The sequence below is a fragment of the Aedes aegypti genome, chromosome 2 (assembly GCF_002204515.2).
Source record: "Aedes aegypti strain LVP_AGWG chromosome 2, AaegL5.0 Primary Assembly, whole genome shotgun sequence".
NCBI lineage: Eukaryota > Metazoa > Arthropoda > Insecta > Diptera > Culicidae > Aedes > Aedes aegypti.
The window spans coordinates 236040181-236068082 of NC_035108.1; the positions used below are offsets into that span (position 1 = coordinate 236040181).

Below are 27902 nucleotides of genomic sequence, written 5' to 3' on the forward strand. Positions count from 1 at the left end.
TTATCCGTTGTGTGATGTTTGTGATCGTTCAGTCGATGAAGCCTGTGACAAAAGACGTTGTATATTAGCTTATCATTGTTCTAGAATAAAACTTTACAAAAAAGTTTAATAATTGATTTTCTACCAAGAGCACGCATTCTATTCAATGTTAAGCACTGAATTAACTAAACTAAAACAACATTTCAAGAAATGACTCCCATATTGACCCACCAATCCTTTTCATCGTCCTTCATGAGAATGGTAAAATCCAAACCCTGTTTCGTCCGCCGGGCACCTATCCTCTGTGTGCAATCATCAAGGTTGACTTTAAAAGAGACCATAAATTAACAGATTACGGGGTAAAATATGTGAAAGCGTGTTTATAAATTATAATCACAATACCGAGCAGGCACAAAATGAACTCACACGAAAGGCCCGACTGTCGGTTGTCCGGTTTGCGGTAGCGGCCAGAAGAAAGCGAAATGAGCTCTTGTCCAGGTCCAAAAGGGCGCACGGCACATGCAGCGAATCTACTGGGGACCGAAAATGAGCAAATCTTCAACGAGGACGAACACAGACACGACGACAGTAGTTTGCGACTCGGTTCACGACCAGCTAGCCGGTTCGCTCATGGAACCCAGGGTTGACGTTCGCTGAGGGTATGATGTTACTCAACTTATTATTTATTTTCTATGGAATATAAATTCTGCTGTTATTGTGTACATTTTTTTCTAATATTCAATAAAAAGTCCGTTTCTTCATTTTGTAAGTTGTAATAAACGTACGTTTTTGTTTTTTGTTTTCCGTCCCAACTGGGAAAGAGCATGCTTTTCTGCTTCGTGTTTTTATGAGCAGATCCATAGCACTGCGGAACACGGTTTTGTCTCAAGCACCAAAATACCGCTATTTACTAAATTAAGGGTTGCTGAGTTCATTGCCGTTTTCAGAAATATCAAGGCACGTCTAGTTTTTGAGATATTGACTGTTGAAAATGCAAAATATGACTGTTTTAGCCAACTTGCATGCAAGTTTTCCAACTTGTACGGTAATTTATTTCCTCAATTTGTCACAGAATTCAAACTTCATGTAAAGAACAATAATTATCATCAAAGTTCATAATATTTTCGATGGTAAAATGTTATTTTTTGGTGGCTCAGAAAAGTATTGTATTATGCCATATAAGAGAAACGAACAATTTTATATGAAGACTGCAAGCATGTTGAAAAAAATCTATTTAAACTAAATTTTATCATTAAATATCAACTGATTTGTATCTAAATTGAAAGTTCAAGTCCTATTTAGCATGTTTGGTAGATCATATCACAAAAAAGTTTGATAAATCATACTCTAAATTTCATGTAAACACCACTTAAACCAGTGTTTTATACAACTTTGGCGACCTGTTGCTAAAAATTGTGACGTGCTGGAACATTTCTGATAACGGCATCAGATTCAGCGACCCAAAATCTACTAGAGACACATAATTTGATCCTTGAGACACGCAAAATTGTCATTTTTGTTACGCTGTGTAGTTAATAACTGAGAGCTTTCATTGCCGATCGACCATTTTTGCATGCGTACATCGTACGGCGTGCCCTGGAAGTTGATATTTTTTTTGTTTACGGAAAGATTCTTGACCGGTGGAGTCAAACGCACGACCCTCAGCTTTGTCTTGCTGAATAGCTGCGTGTTTACTGCTACTGCTATCTGGGCTACTAGCCAGAATGTGTGTTTAATCATTCGTTCTTAAAATGATTCAGAGTGATTTTTAGAGTGGTTTAGAATTGTTTAGAAAATAATGAGGGCACATATTATTTTATATTGATTCTCGAATAGAAAAATGTGTCTTCAAGTTGCTTTCGATACTCCTGACCTTTTTAATAACCCTATAGGTACTATCCCTTCAGCATCCTACATCACTGTTTGTCGCTGTTTCTATCCGAAAAATTTGAGCACTATAACGTAAAATTTAACCTTTTTTCCCTGCAAAAAACATTTTCGCCGTGTTACCAAACCTAAGCGATGATTTTGCGGATAAGTGAAAAGGACCAGTTCACCCAGACCCATAAAACCGCAGGACTAAGTGATATTCCACTGCCATGTGCTTTCCATTGCTGTCCTGTCTAGTATTGCACTACATATTTCATATTTTCGCTCACCTTGGACCAACTGTGGCATGCCGACTGCTGGCCGGAAAAGTGGTAAAAGGTGAATCTTGCCGGCACATTGCGTCCAGCTCTGATTACCTGGGATCGCGTAGCTTGTATAAAACCAACCGCCTCTCGCCATGTGTACAAGAGCGAACTATTACTGTGTGTGGCTCTCTAGCGATTCACGTTTTTTGCCTTGCCTGATACACTGCTCCGCTGCTGCGCCTCGTTGATTGTATTAAAATCGTATATTTTATGAGCTTGTATTTCACACAGTTATGGAAGTAATCTAATAAAACTTGCTTTTTATTGCTGTAAATAAACAATTTATTATAAGTATTTCCACCGGCCAAAGTAATAGTGCCTCAATATATTTTTTTTAAGAATTTTACAACAATGTAACTGCTTAGACGGAATATTTACTTAATCTTGGGATGGGATATTATCAATTCATATGGACTTCGATAGATTAGTAGTTCTGTTAAAAACCTACGATTCATCGTGTACTCTATTTGAAAATTGAAAAATTCAGCCTATTAAGTTGATATTTGAGGTGGTCATTGGCAACTGATTAATTCATTTATAATCATTCTATGTAAAGTACTGGGATAGCAAGTCAGAATTAGCGTTGGGCAAATTTGTCTAGAACATCGATGTTACTGAATCGATTCACATTTGAACTGCCGAATCGATTCACCGATTTAATCGAATCCTTTGAATCGATGTTTTCGAATCGATTCGAATCGGATAAAAATTGACATTTATGAAGCTTGAAGTGACACCAAATGCATTTGCATTCGATTTCAACAGCTTTCAATCAAATCAATTCTGAAAATCAATCGTCCAAATTTTTTTTTTTATTTGGAGCAGGGAAAAGCCCATTTGAGCTGAGCAATATTGTGCACTTTCTCAAATGGGCGCAAAACCTCCTCTTCTTTTCGTATCAACAGACTATTACATATTTTTCCAACTGATACAAACATTACTTAAATCTACTTAATAACTATGACTAATATAAACCTAGCTTGCCAGAACCAAATAGAATTTTTTACGAAGAGTTGGACGGGAAAGATGAAAATCAAATTCATTGAAACAACGGTTGAACGATCGGCACATACTTTTAAATGGTTCGTGATGCCCGTAGTTTGTGCGAGCACCGTGCAAAAATAGGAAGGAGTTCGATCGAAGTTGACGGTATGGAACATTTATATTGAGGAGAGATAAAAGTTGAGCACAATCTAATCTCGATTGGAGAAGGTCGGAAACAAAAAGACTTTTTGAAACTTCACGGCGAACACTCAACAACTCTAAGCCGATTAGCTTGCAACGATCTTCATATCTGGGCAAGTTAATTGGATCGTTCCACGGGAGATATCGCAGAGCAAAACGCAGAAATTTCCGTTGAATTGCCTCAATACGAAATATGTCAATTTGATAGTACGGTGCCCAAACAACTGACGAATATTCAAGAATAGACCTTACTAAAGAACAGTACAATGATTTTAAGCATTGAATATTTCTGAAGTTTTTATCGACGCGGAAAATAAAACCAAGAGTTTTAGAGGCCTTAGAGGCAATGAAGTCGATATGCTCCTTAAAGGTCAGTTTTGGGTCTAGTAACACACCAAGGTCCTTAATGACAGACTCTCTTTTAAGAGATGTGGATTGAATTTTATAGTCGTAATCCATCAAAACGCGTTTACGAGAGAACGACATTACAGAGCATTTCGAAGCGTTTAGGTGCATGCGATTAGTTTCACACCAATCGGTAAATATCCCGAGCTGAGATTGCAAAAATAATGCATCATCTACATTATTTACAATCCAATACAGTTTGAAGTCGTCGGCAAATGAAAGTTTGAAAGATTTAAGTAGAAGATTAATGTCATTAAGATACACGAGAAATATCAACGGTCCTAGATGACTTCCTTGTGGTACCCCGGATGAAGCGTGGAAGTAGGATGAAACAGCATCACCTAATTTAATGGCCATTTATCGGCCGTTCAAGTAGGAGTGAAGCCAACTAAGAAAATATCCGGAGAAACCGAGACGTTCGAATTTTGCAATAGCTATCTGATGATTGATTTTATCAAACGCGGCCGAGAAATCGGTGTAGATAGAACCTACTTGCTGCCCTTTCTGTAGAGCTTTGACGATGAAAGTTGTATATACCACCAAATTTGTATTAGTTGAGCGTTTCGGCATGAAACCATGTTGGTACTCCGAAATGTAATGATGACAGTGATGAAACAAAAAGTTGTAAACAACTTTTTCTAACAACTTATAAACGGCACAAAGAGCAGCTATTCCACGATAATTGCAGACTTCACGTTTGTTCCCCTTTTTGAATACTGGGTATACATAGCTTCGTTTCCATTGGAATGGAAATGATCCAACTTGCAGAGATTACTACATCAAGATTAGTTCAAAATATGGTTTCTATTGTGGAATTAAGAACTCTTTAACTCTTTAACTCTTTTACTCATTAAGAAATCTTTAACGATTTCAACAAAATGAATCGAATCAAAGAATCGATTCACCCGATTTTAGGTGCTCCAAACATCGATTCAAAAAATCGATTAATCGGAAAGCAAACATCGATTTTCGCAACATTGATTCAAAATCGCCCAACGCTAGTCAGAATCCTTCAGACATAGTTCATTTTTGGTAATATTTTCTAAAACGTATTCTTCTTGACATTCAAACTAGCATGTGTAACAGTTGTAATTTCTGAACCATTTTCATCTTTCATGGAAAATTGCGGAACGTTGTGTGCAAATGGAATAATTGTGTCAAAAATCGACCCAGCCACGTCCTTATGGTCATCGGTAAAGGGAAGGAATGTTAGTGTCACGGGAAAGAGTTTTTTGTTAGAGGGAAGAATTCAGAAGCTACACAATCTGCGAACCGTTCAAAGATTTTGTAGGGGAATGTGGGGCAAGATGAGCACCTGGGGCAAGATGGGCACCCCTAGTTTGTGTCGTTCCTACCGATTTTTTTCAATACATTATTTGGGGTTCTGATGAATATCATTAAATTGATATGATGGCCATAAATTTCAGCTAAAAAATCAACAGCACAACGTAAATATTGTCCAAAATACATAGAAGTCCAAAAATTTACCTTTTCATATAAGATTTGTTATTTAAAAGTGATATTTTTGTTGCATAAACAAATTAATTCATACGTTTTTGGCCGTATAGTTATAGAATAATCTTATGTAGATAATGAGAAGCAAAGCTTTTTATCAAATTTAAAAAATATTTCAATTGTTTTGATTATATCAATAAATTTACACCCTTGGGGCAAGATGAGCACCATGTTAAAAATTAAGTAAAAGTGTGAAATTATAGAACCACATTTAGCTGTGAGCTTGACTTACGGTATCTTCTTTGCACAAAACTATGTTTCTAAAAAATATTCAAACAAACAACAAATTTAATCGTTTTTTAAGTAAAATCTTAGCAATTTATGAAAAGTTATTTATTTTCAGATAAAAGTTTTAAAAACTAAGCTAGTTAAAGATAAATATTATCAGATATTAAAGATAATATCTTGGGATATTGCAAGCATTGAAAAATAATAGTTTTCTTTAGTAAATTGCATCTTTTTATGGGGGTGCCCATCTTGCCCCGCAGTTTTTTTGATCGATAATTAAAAAGCTATTTTTTAAAGTGTTATTTGGAAAACTATTATCACTTTTTAAAACTTTTAATGGTTGGAGGTCAAAGAAATAATGTAAAAGATAAGGATGGTTACTAATTTTACCAAAATAATAACGTTTAAGTAGGCTTAAATCGCGCTTATCCTTAGGGTGCTCATCTTGCCCCGCCTAACCCTACATACGAAAACAGACATGTGTGTGTTTTTTTATGCTAGGATCATTAGGTAAAGAAAGACATATTTGTGATATCTACTGTTATTAAAGACCGAGTGTACCTCTGCATCTACATGATTATCATAGGAAGAAGCTTCTTTTAATAGGGCGGATTCCTCATGTACAATCAAATAGTTTTAATAGATAGCCCTCCATCAGTATATAGATAAAACATCGACACTCTTAGTATCATACCTTTCAAAGTATTTTTTAATTACAGAAACAAAAGTATAGGTTTTTTTATTTCAATTTGTTATGTGAAATGTGAATGAAAATATGTCGCCTCTTGGAGTGACGAACTAATCCATGTTTTTTTTTAATAAATACATAAACGTAACATTAAAACCGTTGCCACCAAAAGATCTGTGTTTTCATATCCAGCTTTTTGCGCTAGCCATAAAACAAAAAGGGGTGTTTCGATTTTGACATTTCTTGCCTACATATTTTATAACTAAGTCTTAGTAGGCAGTACTTCCTGTTTGTTGATTGAAATGTCTAGAATTTTCACAACATCTGTTATAGTTTTCAAACCTTCTTGATTTTTTACATTTACATTTAACTGCTTTTCGGTATTTTAGCTATTATGATGCCTGTACGCAAGTGGACAAATGTTTGTTGCCACATAGTGAAACTATAGCAGAAGAACCTCGTTTGTTGGTTGTGTTGTGTTTGAAGAACGTACTATTTGTCTCATGGCTCTCCCATAACGCAGATCTGATTATAAGCATAATAAAAGTAGAAAATTGCTAACCTATATAAAATGCTAGATGCAAAAATAATACTTCACTCCATGAAATATTCTTCTTATTGCCAATGAAACCGTACTTAGGTGAAACATTCTCACTCCGAATATCTTTAAAGATTCTTATAGACCTTCACTTTTACTTTAATGCTTTTGATGTCTTCAGCGCGATCATTCCTAGAATGAATCCATGACATTTGGTCAAATGACGTTTGGCCGAATGACGTTTCGTTGAAAGTACATTTGGTCGAATGGACATTTCGTCGAATGAACTTTTGGGCGACAAAAATTTAATTGATTTTAAAAATGTGCTACATTTAGTAGAAAATTTTGTCGAATACGGATTTTCAGATTATTGAACAGATTCACATGGTGTTGTTACTACAGTGATTAAGTGATTGAAAATGGGGAGTGCGTATATGGTACTGCTAGAACAACATGATAGAGTGCAAAAAGTCAGCTTTGTTGTACTTCAAGCCATTATTATGTGACGAGCGATATTTCGGGGATCCAGTTGTCAAACTCTACCACAACATCAATTGACTCTTTGCATTTTTGACGTTTCTTACTGACATTATTCTCATCCAGGCTTATTCTGCCGTTCGGATGAATCGCGACGAGCAGATCTTACAAAGAAGAAGTCAACTTTTGTCACATTCAGTCGACTCATCTTTCCTAACAAGCTTTACTATCTTGTTCGATAATTTTGATTGAATTATTGATCAATTTATTATCAATTGATGTTATCGACACCGTCATCCAAGCCTCAAGGAATGATCAGATTCACAATCACAATAAACTGAATTATGAGTAAGACAATGACAACTCGAGGTGACCCAAAAATTCTATGACCAACCGATACTTTACATTTAAAATTCTTAAGCCCATGGACCGAGCTTTATGACCTGAAATTCTAATATATTACTATGAATCACACTGAAAGCTGTAATTGAATAAAGGTCAATGAACGATGACATTTTTAATGAATAATAAATTCTATAGAGCTTGAAACATTAATAACTAATCAACGTATTGGCGAGACATTTCTGCCAAGAATGATGATTTTCTGGAAGAATATAAATTTAATATATCTTTAGGTACTCTAGATTAAAGAAAATTTATAGAAGCTGAATATTTGACGTAGAAAAACTATTTATATAGCATTTGACACAATTCCCTTTAGGGTTCTACAAAAGATTGTAAAATAAAACGTCTTGGCTTTAAATACAAAAACAGAATTGACAAAAATAATTAATCCTATATAGACAGTGGCACATATTCTAATCACATTGTAAATCGTATGTAATATCACATAGAGAGATTCATTTTTGACTTCTTAAGGTCTAATTTTAATCCATTGTGAAAAATCCAGTTTAGTTCAATATATATTGGACAAAATGCTTTCCCAATATGTAAACCATTACAAATTAATTTTTCAATCATATGTCCAGTCGACAAAATTTCAATTGACTAGACGTTTCAAAGGCATTAGACCAAATGTCCATTCGACCAAATGTTCGTTCGACCAAATGTTCGTTCGACCAAATATACTTTCGACCGAATGCAATTAAACCAAACGTCGTTCGACCAAATGCCCAAAAGCCCCCCTAAGCATGCTTATAGATCTTTGCAATTATTTCAAACTACTTGTTTTTTAGCTGTGTGGTTATTTTGTATTATTCTGGGGTTTTAGGACATTTGGTCGAATGACATTTGGTCGAACGGATATTTGGTCTTTAGATTGTCGGCATTAGAATTTATATTGCGCAATAAATTCTCATGCCGACAATCTAAAGACCAAATATCCGTTCGACCAAATGTCATTCGACCAAATGTACAAGTACACAGTAGTTACATATGAAATCAGATACTTCGAAACATAGTCCCTTCTTCTTGGAAACCCTCCCTCAAATGTTCGATACAATTCTTGCATCTTCTCTTAAAATTAGGTTGGATTTCGTTATTTGCAGTATCTCTCCACATTTAGACCAAATTTCAAATCTCATTCTGAACTACCACTGTTTCAACGGTTTCAACGGCCAACCGCCCAATATTAATCAATAAAAGCTGATAACATAGATATATCCTCAATACTAAAATCCTAACTTTCACATTAAATAGATCATCCTGAGTTGTAGAAATCTGATACGGATGAGGAAAATGATTATCCCAATGAAAATTAAAATTAAAATCAAGAGGATTGAACTTTCCGTCTATTTTTCGTACAACGATACTCTCCATTGCATCTAATTATTGAAAGTGCACTAGCGGTTAGCCATTCAGTAATAGAAAACCATTGATCACTGAAAAAATATTCATAGAGTCAGTCCAATTTATATGATTCCGGCTAGGGAAAGTGTACCAGTTATGGCCATAGTGGTTCCCTGTTTGGCCATATGCAAAATTTGGATAACTTTTACATATTTAATCTTTTTGAATGTTTTAACATCAAGATTTATCCTTTATTTTACTGCTAAAACACAAAAGATTTTTCAAAATGTGAAGGAATTCAAGATATCACGTATGGCGAAATAGGGAACCACTATGGCCATAACTGGTACACCTACCCTACTTGTTATTAGCTTCTGCTGCTAGTTATCCTTATTTTGATTTCCTGAACATTATAGTAAAAATGTGTGACATTAAATCGACGACAATGAAAATGCTCATCGTCACATGAGCCTCTGTACGAGCCATAAATTCTTTTGTTGTTTTGACTTTTACTGTGCGCCGTGTGTTGGTGCTGTCTCGCTCTCTCTCTCTCACGGGCAACTTGAAAACAGGGCGCACAGTTAAAGTCAAAAGATTCATTGCATGCAAAGGCTCATAGCTTGCTCCGATGAAAATATTAAAATTATAGTGTTTACAAGAAATGTCAAAAGTAGGTGATTCAAAAATTATAGCACATTTTGTGCAGTTTACATAATTTGGTCATGTGATGAAACACACAAAATTTAAACACATTGAATGTCGCCTACCTTAGCCTACCCAAAATAAATGTATACATGACATGACTGGCCTACCCTGGGTCTCCAATGTACTTCAGTTAAAATAATAGGCAATTTTGTCTGGCTCTGTGTATGAATGTACTGCTAAGAAGCATCAACATTAATAACTTTAAAGTTTAGGTTCCGGGTCATTTGACCGAATGCCATTTGGCCGAAACCCGTTTGGCCGAACGCCATTTGGCCGAATGCCGTTTGGCCGAAATAGGAAATAATAGTGAATTACAGCCAGCATGCTATTGTAATGAGTTTCGAAGCTGAATTTCAAAGAACTTTTTCAGCCTATTTTTTATGACAGTTAATCATCATTGATATAAACAAAATTGGCTCTTTAATGTTAGCTCAACAAACAGTCAGTGCTGAAAGAAGAACAACTTAAATATAAGCAATTATTCACTTCTCTGCTAGCGGTAATAGCTGCCAGCAGAAGTTTTGCATTGTGTTTGTTTTAGCTTTTGACAGTTACTAAAACGGTTAATGACTTATAAGTCCAGCTGCAGGACCGGAAACTCTCGAATCGTATCAAGTATATTGTTTCATAATTCTAGTAACCGTAAATTTGGCCTCTTCTTTTCACAACGGAGAAACAGTGAGCTTTTCACTGTTCACCGAGTCAACCGGTTTACTGCTATATGGTGCACAGCTCAGTTCACTCGTTACAATCTTAATATTGGATGAGAAACAGAAAGAACAGCCAATGATCAAAAGAAGGAAAAATCTCTTAAGAAAATTTAAGCTAGTGCGATGCAAACAATTTTCATCTTACTATAAATACAAAGAACTGCCGATGATTGAAAGAAGGTAAAATTCCCAATTGAAATATGAGCTGAACAACAGTAACGAAACCAGTATAACTCGAAAGAATAGACTATGCTGAAAATCTAATCGATTGGTCACCACCAGCTAGAAACCAATCGATTAAGTTTTCCAAGTTTTCAGATTAAACGGATGTTTGGTTCTCCAGATCCGTGCTCTTGAAAATTTGATTTTTGGCTTCGATTCATCTTCACCTTAGAGTCAATTGATTAGCTGATCAATTTTCGGGCAACATCTAAGGATCTTACACATAAGTATTGAAGTAATTTGATAATTGTTTTGTTCGTAATTCGGCCAAATGGCGTTCGACCAAACGGCATTCAGCCAAATGGCCGGACACCTAACCATCCACCGTCCACCGTCCACTGGAAGCAATAACGTGCCGGTGTCTAGTCATCCGTGTATCGGAGAAACCTAATGTTAGGACAAGATATTCGTTAAATATTCATGATGTTATTTTACACTAATATTGGCCTAATGGTTAATTCTATGCTACGTCCAATAACCCCCTACCGAAATGGGCAATCAACCAACAACTACAGCATGGCCCATTATAGAATGCGAAAGTGTTTGAACGTGAATTTATGATACAGAAGCAATATTTTCATTGTTTTAATAAGTGAAAATATCTTCTTATTACTGTAATGTTTGTTCTCTAAAAATCAGAAAAAGCGATTGATCGTCGTATACTCTGGTGATAAACTTTCTACCTTCGAAAATCACACCTAATTGTTTGAAATTCAAGATTCATAGGTATCAAAGGATGGAAAAAGTCTTAACGTGTTTTTAATGAGCACAATAAAATTTTTTTCCAGGTTCATGGTCATGGTTTAGGAAGCATTTGCGTCGCATGAATTTGATGTGTGTTTTTTGTTAGAGGTTAATTAAAAAATTATACAGAGGTTTATAAGAGTTTTTTGAGGTAGAAGTTTGCTTTTATGGTTAGAGACAACTTAGAGTAATACTAGCCAATAGGTTTTTAGCAAAACAGAGCCGCTTATCATAGAAGATTTAACCACGTCTCTCCAGAATGAGCCGCATAAATATGTTTGAACCTTCAGCTATTCAGGTATAATTAATGATAAAATGATATGAGCGAATGTCTGAAACAAGGCCTGTGAAGAATCTCATCCCATTTAAAAGATTTAATTGCAAAGTAATTAAACTTGATGACTGCACTATAAAATATGAAGAAGTACTTACAATTCATGTCAAACAATGCAAATAATATGTTATTCATTTTCGTTTTGTTTTTCATATAAAAACTACCAAGGGACATTATATGACGATTTTCGCATTTTGTTATGGGTTAAACTGTTGCTATGGGAATGACGACCTAGTCGAGAACTTTCATTTTGATTTCATTTTATAAGAAATTTTAATTTAATTTCTTTATATTCAGGGTAAGTGATGCCAGTGATGGTAGCCCACACTCAAATCTCAATTTTTTTCCCTCGAGAGGATCTGCCTCGCAATACTCACGCATGAAATTTTGATGCAAAATCGCACGATGGAGGAGAGGGGTGATCCGAAAATCCAAAATAAAATGACCACGTGGTTAATGGACAGTCTCTAAGCAGATTCATTCCTATTACTCTGTTGCAAATTTCATTGACTAAAAAGTGGATGTCGTGCCACTTATCTCCTAATCACACTTACTTTGTATATTGTTCTTTGAAGGTTAATGGTTCTAATATTTCATTTTCAGGTCAATGCGTTAGGTTAAAACTTATCAAGAATATTTTGATAATGTTGTTTTTAGCGCATTGCGGAAGCTATTCCATTTTGAGCGGTCAATGGCAGTCCTTGTAGCGCAAAGAAGCAGAGTTAACTTGAATTGATTAATGTTTAAAAACAAACGTCAGCAGATCGGTCTAAACGTTCGACTATATTTAGCGTGTAATAGTTAAAAGTCGTAAACCTTCCAGCTTGATTGACGAGTGTTTTAGCAAAACTCCAGTCGAGCAGTTGTTAAGAAGAATAAACATTTTAATCAGCATTTCCTGAAGCACCAATTGCTACACCGCCCCGCTTTCCCAGCCTCAGAGCCCACCCGAATCGAAAAAAGTGAAACTGTTTGGCCCACTCTGCACGCCATTCTCCTGTCGCTTGTGATGGATGATAACAAACGATCCCGGGAATAAATGTGCTGTAGAGCTCCCATAAATCACTCCGACTGCCATCTGACAGACAGAGTTGCACCGTAACGCGTTCTCTCGCTGCTGCTGCTTCTGCCGCCAATAACTCTTCATTAGGGTGTCCCAAAACATGGAAGTGTTGAAAAGATAACTTGCTAACCCTTAAATGGTAGATAATAGTGTCAGAAGCAAAATTTTCCCACTTGAAAACTCAATCAAATATGCACTATCAATTTTAGTAAAACAGACGATTTTTTATGTATTTGTCAATGATGTTAGTTGAAATATTACCGAAATAAATAAAACAAATATCGTACAACCATAGTTCTAGATCTTATCAAAAAAGTTTGGTGCGAGTTTATGTCAATAAAATTAATTGTATAAGCTCTATAAGCTCTTCGACCCCATCTATTGGGAGTATTCTGTCAATCGAGGGCTTGATTGTACAATTGTTCGTGAAAACTTTTTTCTGGAAGGAGATTCTTTTCCCCTGCCGCGGGTTTCGTGCAAGTGTCTCTGCTTGCGGGTCCCCAAATCCGTTTTTGGCCCTTCATACAGGAGACTGACTGCTCACGAACAACAGCACAATCTTGATCAAATCGCTTTTCAGATTATTCCAGTGCTATAGGTAGATGCCTTGCTACAATAGATGGTAGAACCAAATCATCATCATCATCATCATCATCATCAAATTAATTGTTTAAGCTGAACACTTTTTTCAAAACCGAAAAAAAAAACAATTTTAGACGCACTGTTCTATATACTTGATTTTACTGGTATATGGAAAAACCTCTATCTTGAATAAAATTTAAGGTGAAGATGAATCGAAGCCAAAACTCAAATTTTCAAGAGCACAAATCTAGAGAGCCAAACATCCGTTTAAGCTGAAAATTTAATCGATTGATCCCTAGCTGTTGGTGACCAATCGATGAAGTTTTCAGCTTAAGCGGACGTTTGGTTCTCCAGATGTGTGCTCTTGAAAATTTGAGATCTGGCTTCGATTCATCTTCACCTTAATTTCGCTAAATAAATAAATAAATAAAATAAAATCCAATTTACTGTTTGAAACTAATCTAATGTATTCGGTTCAACAAATAACATTGTTTAACATATCAGTACATCAAAAAAGACGTTTCTGAAAATTGAAATGCAAAAATAAGTACACCAAATATACACGTCAATTTTTCATGAAATCGATACGTACAACCTATAGACATTTTTGATTGGGTTTTCATGCATAAAGCTTTTGCTTCTGACTTCATTGTTTATAGTTTAGAGGTTGGGCAAGATCACTTTTAGACATTTTTATTTGTTTGGAACACCCTACTCTTCATCAATCATTTCGTGCGCTGGGAAAAGGGGACAAGTACCTACGAACTGTAATAATGATAATAACAACTATAAGAGCCGCGCAATATGTCATTAAAATATTGTGCTACACCATTTTGGACGGGGATAGATTACAGTTTCGCTAATTAGAATGAATGGAATAGAGTAAAGTGGGGCAAAAGTTCGAGTGGGGTAAGAGTTTCTTTTTAAGATTTCTAGCTCACTTCAAAACAAATCTTATAAATGTCAAGGTGGTTCGAATGCTATTCAAGTAAGAGACTTTGAATCCAAATATCATGAAAATCGATTGAGATTTGGAAAAGTTATGGCTATTTGTTGTTTTTCGACGTGAATATTGTAATTTTTGGTCAAACTTTCGTTGCATGGAACCAATTGAAGATAAAATCTTTTTCAATATTTTATGTAAGGGCGTTTCTAGGCCTATCATAAGGTTGCTTTGAGGTGTATTAGTTTTTGCATAAATGCTTGAAAACAATTTTTGGCCCATAGTGGGGCAAAAGTTCGAATCAGCGGGGCAAAAGTTCGACCCATGCATAAAATCACGGGAAAATTTGCAAATTGCCTAAAATCCGCATATTATCTTCAAATTTAGTTAAATTTGTCTGATCGTGTGAAAACTGTCACTAAAATTTTACATTTCCACTTAGTTTTGCGAAAAACTGCTATTTTTGGATATATTACAATTAACCCAGTTTTGGGCAATTTTTTGATGAAAATTCAGTGTGAATTTTTCGTCAAACTTATGTTAACGGCTGGTGTGAAGTATGCCTGTCATAAAAGGATCGATATTTTGTGTTTTAGCCAGCGAACTTTTGCCCCACACTAGATTCGAACTCTTGCCCCACCGGTGGGGCAAAAGTTCGAATAAGACAATCAATTTTGAAACTGTTATAACTAAAAATGGGTAAATATTTTGACATAAGTTTGTTCAGCAAAATTATAGCCAATATGTTGAAGTTTCACTGGATGGTATTTGTTTTGTTTTAACTGCTCTTGTTTTCCTGGAAACTTTGATTATACCACTAAGGTTGAACTTTTGCCCCACCTTACTCTACTCTAATATAAAAGGTACGGGAGCGTACATTGCCTCGCCTCAATGGGTGATTGAATAATGATTGGTAGACGTGACATGTAGCATATGAACTACTGAGGTTGTGATACCCATAGCTTTATTTTTCACACTAAGTTTTATCTAAGTACAAATCATCACATCTATTCTCGGTAAAGCTAGCAACTTTAGTGTTAAAAACGAAGCTTTTTTTTAAAACCATGGTGAAAGCTGTGAAATCGAATCCCACTGAGGTCGAAAATCGGATGAAGATTTTCTCAATTGCCACAGAATTTGTCTTAACGCAGTGATCTTGTTTTTAACGTCGGTTTTTTTTTAAATAAATACTGTATTGATTCGAATTACCCGAACGCTTCAAAACCCGGACACAGGCCATAATGCCGCTAACAAATATTATTTCGTCAACTTTTTTTAATGCGGCATAAAGAATACGTTGAATTTCGGATCCCAAGCGGAAAAAATTGAAATCCAAAAATACCGTTGAAAAGGGGATTGTCCAGTTTTTGAAGCGTTCGGTAATTTGAAGCATCACGGTATGAGTAGTTTTTCTTGAACAATTTTGTTAACGCGTAGATACGTCGAACGATGTAAAAAGAACATTAAATGTAATAAAAAAATACATTCTGATTCAATATACTTTTCAGTTTAAATTAGAATTTGTATCCTTTGGCAGATATGCGTAACTCGATCACATTTGCATGGCAATTTCTTGTCTAGAACGCGACAAACAAATCTTACAGTTGTGGTCGAAAGTAGTGATCCTTTCACTACTACTTATAAGAGAGATTTGCGAAAGTTGTCAAAGTGTGCGCCAATCGAGGAGCGAGAATTACGGAGCGTGAGCCGCCAAACAAACATGCGTTTTGTTTGTTTTGAACTTTTCTTGAGGAGTTATTATTTCAGTGAAAGTTGTTTTGCGTAGAGCAAAACTATGTAATATTTTCCTTTTTTGTTTTTGTCAATGCGATATTTAGTTGTTGATATTATCTGCAGTAAATTTGTTTGGTAATGTAGCTCTGAGATCTATAATGAAACAAAATAAAATTTTTAGCAATGAGGAAGTCATGTCCATGGTACAATATTATTCTTGACGCCAAGCAAACTCAGCACTGCTGGTCTCAATTAAGAAAAAAAAATATATATTTTGTAGCTGAATACTGATTACAGTAATCCGGGGAAACATTGATCAGGTTTTTGAATATATTTTGCAAAAAATCATTCGAAGATGCTTTGTTGCTTGTTTTATATTTTAAACAAGCAATGGCTTCCAAATATCATGATTGTCTTTTGCGTTTTGTTTTTTGAAAGCAGGGCTGGTAGCAAAAAATGGTACCCAAAAAAAAATATATTTAAGTGACAAAATTTGAGAAATAAGTGACCAAATAGTGACTTCCGATTCTCGAAAAAGTGATTAGAAGCGACATGAGAATCAAAAGGTAATCAGTTTCATTTCAGTTCTATTACACTGTTTTACGATGTAAAAGGGAATATCCAATAATATCTACAGCAGATAGTAGGTATAGTTGAGTATCAAATTTGGAAACTGAAGTACAATAATTAATAATATTCAAGATATTGTCTACATTCTTTTAAGCCGAAAAGTTAACATTTGCAGGTCAAACTCGATTATCCGGAGTATCCATTTTTTTCACTCCGAATAATCGAATCATCCGGATAATCAAACTTTTGTTTGATCAGCATACACAAAAAACAATTTTAAAACTTCCCTTTTCTTACCTACGTCCAAAACTGCTAAACCATTAATATTGTATACTGCAATATTAAATTATCACAAATTTATGCACAAAAACTGAAATATAAGAACGGCGAGAAACACACTCTAGATAATCGAGTCTAAAATTCCGGAAAATCGACTTCCTGAAAACCGAATCCCGGATAATCGAGTCTCCGGATAAACGAGTCCGAACTGTAATCCTTTTGTTTAGCAGATTTTCAAAATTTTATAAATATGCTTTGAAAGAGATCACCCTTTGTGTCTTGTATATCACCAAAGTATTTTATTTGGTAATGTAAATATTAACAAAAATTTTGCATATTTATGAAATTGTTTTCCATTACATTTTTTGCTTTTTTTTCCATTTCATACTTCCATTCAAACTTAAAAAAACTAACTTCTTTAAAATCGTTAAAATTGAATTCATTGTAAACTTTGTAGATCTCAAAACTTTTCCATGACTTCAAGTCGATGAAAATTTAAGATTTAGACTAGAAAAAATATAAGCGTGTAAATGAGGTTCGATCAAATGTAATATCCACAGAAGGATACTTTCTATTTAGCCATATTAGATTCTACTTCAATGCTTTTACCTGATAGGGTCAATATATTGTGTAACTAGATCAAGATTACAGAAACGTAATATTTGGCCATTAATAAATATTTCAAATTGAAAATGATGATAGAAGGTCGGATATGATTGAAAAACTGCTTAAAACTAATTTATCTTAGACGCTTTCTTCGAACGCCGACTAGTGGGGAACAAATGGTTGATTAAAATAACAAGACGTTAATTGTTAAAATAATTATAGGTCTGTGTCACAATAAGGTAGGAATCTCTTTGAGCCACTGTGGAAAAACACTTATATAGAACGGTGTTGAGTTAGTCTAGCTAAATGTTATGTTAAAATGTTTAGTGGATTATGAATTTGTGATATTTTGAACATTATTTTTATTGAGTCTTACTCATGCCTTCACTTCATTGTTATAAAACTCGCTAAGAGTTCTGCTCATAATTCTGTAAAAATGCCTTCTAGAGATCTTTAATAATCTAGCTCTGAATTCTGTAAAACTAGTCCCAGCGTTTCATTAGAATCTTGCTCAGGATCCTTTGAAATTCCTAAAAAGGAGTACGTAGAATTACTGTACGGGATTTTCGAAAATATAGAATATGTTCCGAAATATGCATCCCAATATTCTGAGGTATTCTACTAAGTCTTGACTAAGATTTCGAAAACGTAGTCCCGGAACGAGTACTGAAATTCTAGCTTTGAATTGAATTTCATGAGCCATTCAATGAAAACGATAAATTCTCTGAAGCACTTCTGTATTACCATTCTTATGTATTAACCTCTGAATATAAGTTTTGACAGCGTTCTCAAAAAGCTTCAAAAAAGGTTCTTTCAATTTTTTTTTCCTAGAAGCAATTGATAATCCACATTCCTAAATAAATGCTTGAATACATGCATGAAAAAAAGGAAGTATACTCTAGCCAAGGTCTATTCGACCATTTGTAAACCCTTGCTTTGCAAATAAAGTCTGTCCTAAGAAGTATGATAAGTTTTTAATCTTAAATAAAACATTGAATAATTATTCTTTGTTTTGCGTTTTGGAGTTGAATACCAATATTATAGATTCTGTAAAAGTTCAAATAGCTAATGTGCTTCATACTAAGATGGTTTAGTTAATAAAACGAATTTCGAAGACAAAGAGAGTAATTAAAAAGAAGATAAACATCTAATTATTCACCACAAGATATGAAACTTCCTATAAAATGAGAATGCACGAGATAATCAAAGAGAATGCTAAACATTTAAACCTTTAGTCTTGTAGTTCTGGCGATGACCTAACTTAAAACTTAGCCCTTATTTGAAATAGGGCCGATTCATACCGTTTTTCTCGAAAATTTAACTCAAAATAGTTGAAAAAAGTGATTTTTTGACGAAAAAAGTGACTAGTTGGAATGGCTTTAAAAGAGACTTTAAAGTGACTGGCTTCAAAAAGTGACCAAGTCACTAAAAAGTGACTCTCTACCAGTGAGTGTGAAAGTGTAATGCTTGCTTAGAAAAGTGTTTTAATTGATTATCCGAATTTGCTGATATACGGTAACATTGATCACCAATGTGAAAAGTATTTGTATTGAATATACTGCCCGTCACTAACTTAATTCATGGCCTCTGAAAACGAATTTGAGTTCCAAAAGCTTACTCTTATTTGTTCAGTTATTTTAAAATTGAAACAACGTGAACCGCAATACACCTAAAGATAGGCAATTTCCTGAGGGAATTCTGCATTCTTTACATTAAATTGCTTATATAACTAAAATGTTGACATAGGAATCATTCTTGGTGATTCCACTTTTACTCTAGCCAAGGTCTACTTTTAGTAAAAATAACAATTTTCTTTATTTCATCGTTTTTGCAGCTCATGTGAGGGATGAATATTTAGTAAGGGCAATCATAACCATTTAAAAACGTAATTATTCAAAGTGGAAGTGATTAAGCATATCGATTTGAATAACGTCGTTTAGTTAAAAATTAGATTATGATTGCGCGTTTCACATGAACATGATGCAGAAGATGTGAAAACATTTTATTTATTAAATTTGGTTCCTTCTTCCAATACAAACTACAATTATGAAGGGCACCATTATTACTCCTTTTGTTTAGCAGATTTTCAAAATTTTATAAATATGCTTTGAAAGAGATCACCCTTTGTGTCTTGTATATCACCAAAGTATTTTATTTGGTAATGTAAATATTAACAAAAATTTTGCATATTTATGAAATTGTTTTCCATTACATTTTTTGCTTTTTTTTCCATTTCATACTTCCATTCAAACTTAAAAAAACTAACTTCTTTAAAATCGTTAAAATTGAATTCATTGTAAACTTTGTAGATCTCAAAACTTTTCCATGACTTCAAGTCGATGAAAATTTAAGATTTAGACTAGAAAAAATATAAGCGTGTAAATGAGGTTCGATCAAATGTAATATCCACAGAAGGATACTTTCTATTTAGCCATATTAGATTCTACTTCAATGCTTTTACCTGATAGGGTCAATATATTGTGTAACTAGATCAAGATTACAGAAACGTAATATTTGGCCATTAATAAATATTTCAAATTGAAAATGATGATAGAAGGTCGGATATGATTGAAAAACTGCTTAAAACTAATTTATCTTAGACGCTTTCTTCGAACGCCGACTAGTGGGGAACAAATGGTTGATTAAAATAACAAGACGTTAATTGTTAAAATAATTATAGGTCTGTGTCACAATAAGGTAGGAATCTCTTTGAGCCACTGTGGAAAAACACTTATATAGAACGGTGTTGAGTTAGTCTAGCTAAATGTTATGTTAAAATGTTTAGTGGATTATGAATTTGTGATATTTTGAACATTATTTTTATTGAGTCTTACTCATGCCTTCACTTCATTGTTATAAAACTCGCTAAGAGTTCTGCTCATAATTCTGTAAAAATGCCTTCTAGAGATCTTTAATAATCTAGCTCTGAATTCTGTAAAACTAGTCCCAGCGTTTCATTAGAATCTTGCTCAGGATCCTTTGAAATTCCTAAAAAGGAGTACGTAGAATTACTGTACGGGATTTTCGAAAATATAGAATATGTTCCGAAATATGCATCCCAATATTCTGAGGTATTCTACTAAGTCTTGACTAAGATTTCGAAAACGTAGTCCCGGAACGAGTACTGAAATTCTAGCTTTGAATTGAATTTCATGAGCCATTCAATGAAAACGATAAATTCTCTGAAGCACTTCTGTATTACCATTCTTATGTATTAACCTCTGAATATAAGTTTTGACAGCGTTCTCAAAAAGCTTCAAAAAAGGTTCTTTCAATTTTTTTTTCCTAGAAGCAATTGATAATCCACATTCCTAAATAAATGCTTGAATACATGCATGAAAAAAAGGAAGTATACTCTAGCCAAGGTCTATTCGACCATTTGTAAACCCTTGCTTTGCAAATAAAGTCTGTCCTAAGAAGTATGATAAGTTTTTAATCTTAAATAAAACATTGAATAATTATTCTTTGTTTTGCGTTTTGGAGTTGAATACCAATATTATAGATTCTGTAAAAGTTCAAATAGCTAATGTGCTTCATACTAAGATGGTTTAGTTAATAAAACGAATTTCGAAGACAAAGAGAGTAATTAAAAAGAAGATAAACATCTAATTATTCACCACAAGATATGAAACTTCCTATAAAATGAGAATGCACGAGATAATCAAAGAGAATGCTAAACATTTAAACCTTTAGTCTTGTAGTTCTGGCGATGACCTAACTTAAAACTTAGCCCTTATTTGAAATAGGGCCGATTCATACCGTTTTTCTCGAAAATTTAACTCAAAATAGTTGAAAAAAGTGATTTTTTGACGAAAAAAGTGACTAGTTGGAATGGCTTTAAAAGAGACTTTAAAGTGACTGGCTTCAAAAAGTGACCAAGTCACTAAAAAGTGACTCTCTACCAGTGAGTGTGAAAGTGTAATGCTTGCTTAGAAAAGTGTTTTAATTGATTATCCGAATTTGCTGATATACGGTAACATTGATCACCAATGTGAAAAGTATTTGTATTGAATATACTGCCCGTCACTAACTTAATTCATGGCCTCTGAAAACGAATTTGAGTTCCAAAAGCTTACTCTTATTTGTTCAGTTATTTTAAAATTGAAACAACGTGAACCGCAATACACCTAAAGATAGGCAATTTCCTGAGGGAATTCTGCATTCTTTACATTAAATTGCTTATATAACTAAAATGTTGACATAGGAATCATTCTTGGTGATTCCACTTTTACTCTAGCCAAGGTCTACTTTTAGTAAAAATAACAATTTTCTTTATTTCATCGTTTTTGCAGCTCATGTGAGGGATGAATATTTAGTAAGGGCAATCATAACCATTTAAAAACGTAATTATTCAAAGTGGAAGTGATTAAGCATATCGATTTGAATAACGTCGTTTAGTTAAAAATTAGATTATGATTGCGCGTTTCACATGAACATGATGCAGAAGATGTGAAAACATTTTATTTATTAAATTTGGTTCCTTCTTCCAATACAAACTACAATTATGAAGGGCACCATTATTACCTAATTTCCATTTTGTATTAACTCTTTAATACCCAACCTTGCCTTTAGACAGGATACCCTTTGAGTATTTTTTCTAAGCTTGGATATAAAAATGATTTTATTTTTAGCTTAAAACTTGGGCCATAACACGCATGTAACGAAAGTTACATACGACCCTTGAAACACTCTTGTATTATTTAAAAACTGTTTGAAAAAAAATATTTTATATAACCTACAAATGCTTAGATCTAATTAAACGTGTAATACACAAATTGTCATTTTTATATTTTTCTCCAATCATCCTATCGCAGAAGAAGAGCCTGGTGGAATTAAAATAATATCAAATCGATTTTTCCGTTAGTAACGCGGAAAATAATAAATGTTTCACAAAAAAAGAAATTGTATATTTTCAGAAGTACTGCAAAAACTCAAATTTGTATTATTGTCAAAAATTGGTAAATACCTGTAAGCCTGTTTTAGGCTTCAAGAAAAAGATAAATAATAGGGATGTTTAAAAATAAAACATAAAGAGAATCAAAAACCAAGATTCATAAATTTGAGAATGAAAAAAAATTATTTTCCAAAACATGTTAAGATCGATTTTACATAGCGAAAAATGATAATTAGATCGAAAAAAAATGGGTATTAGAAGGTTAGATCATGTCTATCAAAAGACTATTTTCAGAGCCTAACCATCATTTGGGTAGTGTCTTAGAGAAAATGATGATCTAAGGCCAATTTTCCTTAAATAAAAACACCATCCTGGAGTCTTCTATGACTCACCAAACAAATAGCGTTTTTATTCGAAAACTTATGTGACTTATCCTTTTGATTTCCAATTATTGACTTTATTCTGTAATACATTGATCACCAAACTGTTGACCGTGGTCCACATGCAGCCCATTAGAAGTTTATGTACAGCTAATGCACTTATATTGAGGATCAATTTGATGAGGTCTTAATTTTATTCAATAAGTAAAAATTCTAGCTCAATGTTTCTTAACTCCCGGATTCACGACAAAAAAAAACGTGTCAGTGTCACTAAAAGATGCTCTTCACATGGTCAGTGGTCTGAGATAGCTGGTTGGGAATTGTAAGCATTTGAAGCAGTGTTTTTGCTATGATTCATAGGTCTCAACGAAGAAATCGTATTCTACTGGATGAGTGCGGAGACCTAGGATTTTGTTATTATTTGAATGCCGTTAAAACAAATTCTTACATATCCTACAGCCCCCTCCATGTTATTGAAAGGATCGAGGTTGACATAATCCATTGGGCTGCAAAACCCTACCAAAATAAATATGTGTTCTCATAAACTTACCGTAGTGGGAAGTGGGGATAAGTATTCCGGTCGAATGTATTGATTACTGGAGGTCAGCATTATGGCGGTTGTTATGTCGAATTGTTTTCCGCTTATCAGTATCTCAATCAACAGCAGCGGATGGCGTGTCGTGGCGCCAGATTAGATTTCTTCACTTTGGTAACTGCAATCTGGTTCACACACTGGTTCTTTTCCTCTGGAATCTGCTTCGGCTCACTCAGTAAAACAGCTTTCCTTTCCACGGCAGTTGTTTGACGTGAAATTATAATTAATCCGCTTATCAAGCTCCAAGTGTAAACATGTTACACCATACAAATAGTTGAAGCAAACTTCATAAAACACTCTGCAATAAAACTCTGGTTTTCTTTTACTTCTGCTGTTGTTGTTTATTTGTCACTTTTGCTTTCACTTCGGCATTTATTATCTCGTACTTCATGACACATACCCACATCAATTACTGTTGCACATAACTTCCATAATAGGGCGCGCAATGAATTGACGGGTCGAAATTATCACACGCAACGTTATATGATATGCAACGAGAGAAACAAAAACATGAAATCACTGTGCTCTCTGGCCCGAGGAAAAATACATAAATTTATCCGTAGCAGTAATCACGGCCATAATTTTATTCACATTGCGGAGAGTAATATTTTCCACTGGATGTCGGTTTTTTTCTCATTGTATTCAGGTCGGTATCCAGCGTGAATGTAAGAGTGAGGTAGCTTCGAAAACAAAGCGAAACACAGAATAAAAACTACATAAATCACTGAATTATAATCCCCTGAGCTAGATTTATATCCATTTAGACGCAATAAATCCACATTTAGTTGAAGTTATGTAAATTAATCCATTATTTTATGTTGTCTACATTTTTTCCACTGAGCAATTTTCGCTGCTTTATTTTTCATGTTATACTGCAACTGGATTGTGAACGGTAATAACTTATACTTAATTCATTCATAACTATTCTCGTAACTATTTTCCACAGCCGTTTGATGCACGAAAGCGAACACAGTTACGATAGAGGAGGCGACAATATGAATGCGACCATAAACTGCTATCCGTTGATGACAATGAACGCTATCAACTTAAATCACCACCAATTGCTCCGAAGGGGGAAATGTGCTCGTAAATTCAACAAATGAGCCCATGAGAGCCGATGTCACACATCACATTCACACTCGAGTGCGAACAATAACAGTTCAAGAGACAAACGGCCGCAATCATAAGGGCTTCATTGTCCACCGTTGAGAATAATATTCAACCATAGCAACCATATCATCCACTGGGAACAAAGTTGGCGTTGACCGCGCGCTGGATCCCGGTCTTCCGATGGGAGACAGAGACGGCTAATATACGCGCGCAAACTTTGAACTCGCGACAAACTGGAGCAAAACTCGACGACACGACAGGCGGAACGAGTTTCGCGAATTGAGTCCAAAACACGTAACGCAACCGGTGTAGCAAGCTAACTTCATGCAAAAGTGATTAATAACATTTGTGCGCCTCTAAACGATCACAATAACTGACAGCGACTAACAAAAACATTCGACTACTAGTTTTTACGCTCAAACGCTCTCAGCTGTGGAACCTCTCACAGAGTCGTTGCCAAGCTCTCGCCATGTGAGCAGAAGTAAAGCCCGAGAATCGCCGGCCGAGTTTTGCTTGCTACTACAAATACCTACACATGCTAACAAGGGGCGCTCGCGCTGCTCTCTCGCTGCCATGGATTTGCTCCATCAAAAGGGCGGTCATATGGGGTGTGGAGCATAAACAGTCTGGAGCCACCCAAAAATGCTCCCCTTCTCCGTATGCGGTTGTAAGTCGGAACAGTTGGCAGTGGAAATGTAGTAGTATCATGGCAACCCCACTGCTTGCTCCACAAAGCACATGGCACACTGCTCCTAAAGAGAAAACATCATCAACACGGATTGTAACGACTCATCTGAGAGCAAAAGAGCGGATCGCATTCGCAATCCGGCATCGGCAGCAGAAGTGGATCATTTCACAGCTGGTAAGTTTCGATTGGAACATGCGCTTTCACGGTTCGCCATGATTGCAACGTGTTGATGTATGTGACGTCAAATTTATTATGGCCGCTGCTTGTTGGCTATCTCTTTGTTGTTGGCGGTTTTACACCTCGTTCCATTCATTCACACAAACAGGCATAACACGAACGTGGAAGCGAAGGCGCGGTGGTGTGGGAATTTGTAGGTATATTTTCACAAGCGTGCCAGGCCAAGAGGTTAAGTGATGGTTGCCCTTTTGTGTTTCCTATTGTTTTCATTGTCCGTGTGCATGAGATGGGCGGTAAGGGAAATATTTTCGGAATGGGTGACTTTATCACCTCTCGAATCATGGCAAAGTATTTTATGAGTGGTTTGCTAGAAATAACTCCGAAATAAACTAGATTTTTTTCCATCGGTGGTACGGTTAAGGATAGCATACAGATATAGATCCGAGTTGGATTTTTCGGAGAACATCTCATTAAATAGGGTTGCAATTACGCAAAACACATTTTGACCTACGTGAACCGTAAATTTTTACAGCATCGCAATGAATTATCACACGCTCAAGCACATCTTTTTCGGCCGTATGAAACACAATTCCAACTATATTCCTTGAAGTGTTGATTCAAAACTTCTTCTTTCTGGAATTACGTCCCAACTGGGACAGAACCTGCTTCTTGTTCTTCTTCAGTACTCTTCTTTATAATACAGTCGACTCACCACATCTCGGTGTTCTACATCTCGATATCTCTCCCTATGTCCATGATTCTTCGATTAAGGCGATAAAACTAATCTTGGCCTAACTTAATTTTGTTCTGATCATTGTGCTGTAGCTGCAACATTTCTGAAAGCGGCATTAGATTCAGCAACCCTGAAATTACTAGAGACACATGGTTTGATCATTGCACGCAAAAAAAATGTGCGGTAAAAACTACCATTTTAGGGGGTTAACTTAAGCGCTCGCACCGGCAATTTCCAGCAGACCAGAAAATTTTGATTTTACCATGTCCGTAGTCGAAATCAGATTGTTGTAATTTATTTCTGTCAAAAAAACCAGTAATGTGGTGGGACGTACCGTAAACATAGTAAATTGGTCTGAAATTCTATTGTAGTTTCAAGAATGGGCGTAGTCAGCTAAAATAGGAATTTTTACCATGGATTTTTTTCTCGTGTGAGAAATGCAGAAATGTATTTTTTGTTACGCTGTGGACACATTCCAGCGTAACGCGACACCACGAGGAATCGATTTCCATTAACAAATAAACAGGTGTTATATTTTGCACATTAAATGTACTTGAATTTGTGACATTCATTTTGAAACTTTACTCTGTATATATGGTAAATAAATGCAGTTGCATTTCGTAACGCGACACTTTCGCTGAAATGTACTTTTTCAAACCGTTTATATCTGCTCTGATATAGTTTTTGCAATCGGGGTTTGCTCAAGGCAATTCTTCTATGTATTGATAAGAACCAGAGCCGTGACTTCAAACTGGAAGGAAATATTGAATAATTGCAGAATCTCATTGATTTCATTTTATGAGCGCCGCGTTACGTTTATCTTCCAACGGGGTTCTGCAAATGGTGTTGCGTTACGCAAAAAACATTTTATATTTTTATTGACAAAATCGGTAATGTTGCTATCAGATTTCGGAAAAAAAATGCTTATCTATTATTGTTTTTCGTTTAATACATTCGACAATCTGCTTCACAGTGGAGTAATTTGATCCGATAATGGCCAAAATTAATTAACTGTTTCCGTGAAGATTGTCATGCTTAGTAAAAGCGTAGATGGCACTTGGTGTCACCATAGAAATGTGACTTATTTCTTTACAATAATATTTTGATGTTGCTGTCAAGTATTTCGAGAATGTTTTCGGTACAGTACTTGTGAATGGCGGAGTAAATAATCTTGAATTTTGACATATGGTAGAGTGAAAAATCGAAAAATTGTTTGGCGTTATTAATTTCTGCTGATTTTCTAATACTAGCATCTCTAGCCATTCGCTTAATGTTGCCACCGATACCATCACAAGGACCTTTTCCATGTAAGGTTGGGAAAAAGTGCCATTCTGCTTTAGTTTTAAAATCATTTTCATGGTTGCATACATTTTTGAAATTTGACATTAAGCGAATGGCTAGATAAGCTAGTATTAGAAAGTCAGCAGAAATTAATAACGCCAAACAATTTTTCGACTGGGCTGTGACGCAAAAGGTGAAAGACCAATTTTAAAAAGATTGGGAATTGATCTATGCAACTGAAAATGACTATTCATAGGCTGAAAAATTTCTTCAGGATAGATTTTTTAACCTTGTTCCAATTCCTGGAACAAAAAATATCATTCATTTATACCAAAAGACAAACGAAGCATTTTTGCTAGTGAATTCTCAGATGCATATGAAAACCAAGAAAATACAGCATGCTTTGTTCTTAATAATACAAAGAAACAAAAATCTTCTGGTGTTAGCAACCAAAGACAATCTTCCCGGTTGAAAAAATAGATAGTATTAAGATGAAAATGTAAGTTATATACTGAATAATTGAATAAACAAAATTAAAAAATAAATAATTTTTTTTTTATTTCTTTATTAACGAGAATTTTAACTTATAAGCT

The 27902-nt window shown here is 34.8% G+C and overlaps 1 protein-coding gene across 3 annotated transcripts in view; it reads right to left on the bottom strand.

Moving 5' to 3' along the window:
* Nucleotides 1–24828, bottom strand: part of LOC5574362 (zinc finger protein Elbow) — a 134473-nt gene extending 109645 nt beyond the window's left edge. The window contains exons 1-2 of one of the 3 annotated variants that reach the window (XM_021844505.1): nucleotides 24553–24828; nucleotides 23276–23732 (exon numbers count right to left, since the gene is read on the bottom strand). In XM_021844505.1, the coding sequence (XP_021700197.1) occupies nucleotides 23276–23335 (60 nt within the window). In that variant the 5' untranslated portion in view covers nucleotides 23336–23732; nucleotides 24553–24828. Of the gene's footprint in view, nucleotides 1–23275 lie in introns of all 3 variants that reach the window. The other 2 variants (XM_021844504.1, XM_001661345.3) reach the window with 2 other exon arrangements.
* Between the last annotated feature and the right edge of the window lie 3074 nt (nucleotides 24829–27902).